Genomic DNA, 1,908 nt, shown 5'->3' on the forward strand with positions numbered 1-1,908 from the left:
TACATTTTTAAAACAATTTTATATTGACTAAAAATTAAATTATTAAAATATTAATTTTTAATTAAATTGATTTTTCTAAAACACTTCATGGATATTTAATAAAATTTACAAATTTGATCAAATAATTTAAATATTTTAATTGAATTTTAATTTCGTAAAAATAATAAAAACGATTAATTATATTTAGATTTAGGTGTTAATAGATATCGTACACTTAACATAAATTTTGTATTTATTACACATAAAATATAGGTGATCAGTTGAAGCTTTTGGTAATAGTCAATGATGAGATGACCGTTGGTAAGTGGATATGGTTTTACACTTCTATCAATTTCCCTAGGATAATGTGCCCTTAATTTTCAAGCCTTAAACCAATTAAGCTTTCCAGTCAGTACAACAGCAAACACAACCCTCGGTTGATGATGATTGCTGGAAATGGAAAAATATATTATTTCCCCTTATCATTTACAACCATATCTACAGCTTTATGCAAAATACTAAGAGATTAAGAGTACATAACCGAGATAAAAGATTTAAAAAAAACAAAAACACTTGAAACATTCTATTTTACTGAATTTGAACATCCATAACCTTGCGCTCAACTTTAGACTTGGGAATGGAGATGAAGAGAATTCCATTCTTCAGCTCAGCCTTGATCTTATCTTTCTCACAGTTGTCGGGTAACTGGAGACGAGTATCATAGGAACTGTAGCTTCTATTTGTCCAGGAATCATCTTCCCCCTCTTCTTCCTTTTTGTGCTCTCCTTTAATAACCAGAATATCGTCCTCTACCGAAACCTTCACATCCTCTTTCGCCAGTCCAGGCATGTCGAATCGCATTTTGATCTCTTGTTCATCGTCTTTGATATCCCACGGTGCACGCAACTGTCCTCCTGTTCGGCTCCTGCTGCCCGGCAATATCATGGCATCCTCGAATATCCGGTCCATTGTGTCCAGCATTTGACGCATTGATCTCATCGGAGACAAGGGGTCCAACAAACCTGTCAAGTGTCATCAACGATCACGTTACGATAGTGTGTGAAAATGGATGATGAATGGTACGTACCCTAAATGCAAATACTTACCAAAAGGAGAGACATCGACAGCCAACCTTCTAGGCCTCTTCTCGACAACTGTGCCTTTGTTGTCTTTGTTGACATGCACGTCCACTGACGTATCTTTGTTATTATCCCCAACAGCCTGTGCCCTTACAAGAGAGAGTCGCCTAATGCAGGGATTCTTGGATGGAAAAGATACAGAGAATGGCGTTACAGCTTTAATGGAACAAGAAGGCTTAGGTCTGTTTAATACCAATGGAGAAGATGAGCAACACAAACTTGAAGCCGCCATTTTTATATTAAACGCAAAAGACTTCAAGAATTGAGAGCTTTGTGTATTTGTGTTCGCCGATGAGTGCTGATTCGAGGTGGTGAAGGGGGGGAGAATATATGTATATATAGGTGAAAGGAGAGCAAGAAGGGAAGTTTGTAGAGGGATCTTGAAAGGTGGGAGAGGATAATGAAGGTTCTGGACCCAAACACTTGGACCTATCCTTATTTGCAAACCCTATTTGGCCTTTTCTAGCCCTTCGGGAAGCATCCACGATTTGCTTCTTATTGGCCAAGATCAATGATATCTTTTATATTGACGCTGTTTCCTTTTCCACTACATCGATATGTTTTATATAATATATTCAACGATCCAAATTTTTTTAAAAATGTTAATTTTAATTTTAGAGAAAATAAAAATGTTAATTTTAATTGCATAATCTATGGGACAGTTGAAAATTTAAATATATAAAAATTTATGAAAATAAATAAAAATATTTTAATTTTATTATAAGGTTAAGAATAAGAGTATTTATCTCCTTCAAAAGTTTGACATCTATGTTGTGGTTCAAGTGGCTTA

The 1,908-nt window shown here is 34.9% G+C and overlaps 1 protein-coding gene across 1 annotated transcript; it reads right to left on the bottom strand.

The window, feature by feature from the left end:
• Window positions 1-426: 426 nt before the first annotated feature.
• Window positions 427-1,512, bottom strand: LOC108469143 (small heat shock protein, chloroplastic-like). The gene is made up of 2 exons (XM_017770034.2): window positions 1,086-1,512; window positions 427-1,001 (listed from the first exon to the last, which is right to left on the bottom strand). The coding sequence occupies exons 1-2, from the start codon at window positions 1,348-1,350 to the stop codon at window positions 568-570; spliced, it is 699 nt and encodes a 232-aa protein (XP_017625523.1). The 5' UTR covers window positions 1,351-1,512; the 3' UTR covers window positions 427-567.
• Between the last annotated feature and the right edge of the window lie 396 nt (window positions 1,513-1,908).

This window comes from Gossypium arboreum, chromosome 8 (assembly GCF_025698485.1).
Source record: "Gossypium arboreum isolate Shixiya-1 chromosome 8, ASM2569848v2, whole genome shotgun sequence".
In the NCBI taxonomy this organism is placed as follows: Eukaryota; Viridiplantae; Streptophyta; class Magnoliopsida; order Malvales; family Malvaceae; genus Gossypium; species Gossypium arboreum.

Bases quoted from the DNA above. Each gene is read 5' to 3' on its own strand.
- LOC108469143 (XM_017770034.2), bottom strand. From the start codon at position 1,350: ATGGCGGCTTCAAGTTTGTGTTGCTCATCTTCTCCATTGGTATTAAAC. The intron at 1,002-1,085 runs GTAAGTATTTGC...GACACTTGACAG, and splicing joins TGTCGATGTCTCTCCTTTTG to GTTTGTTGGACCCCTTGTCT.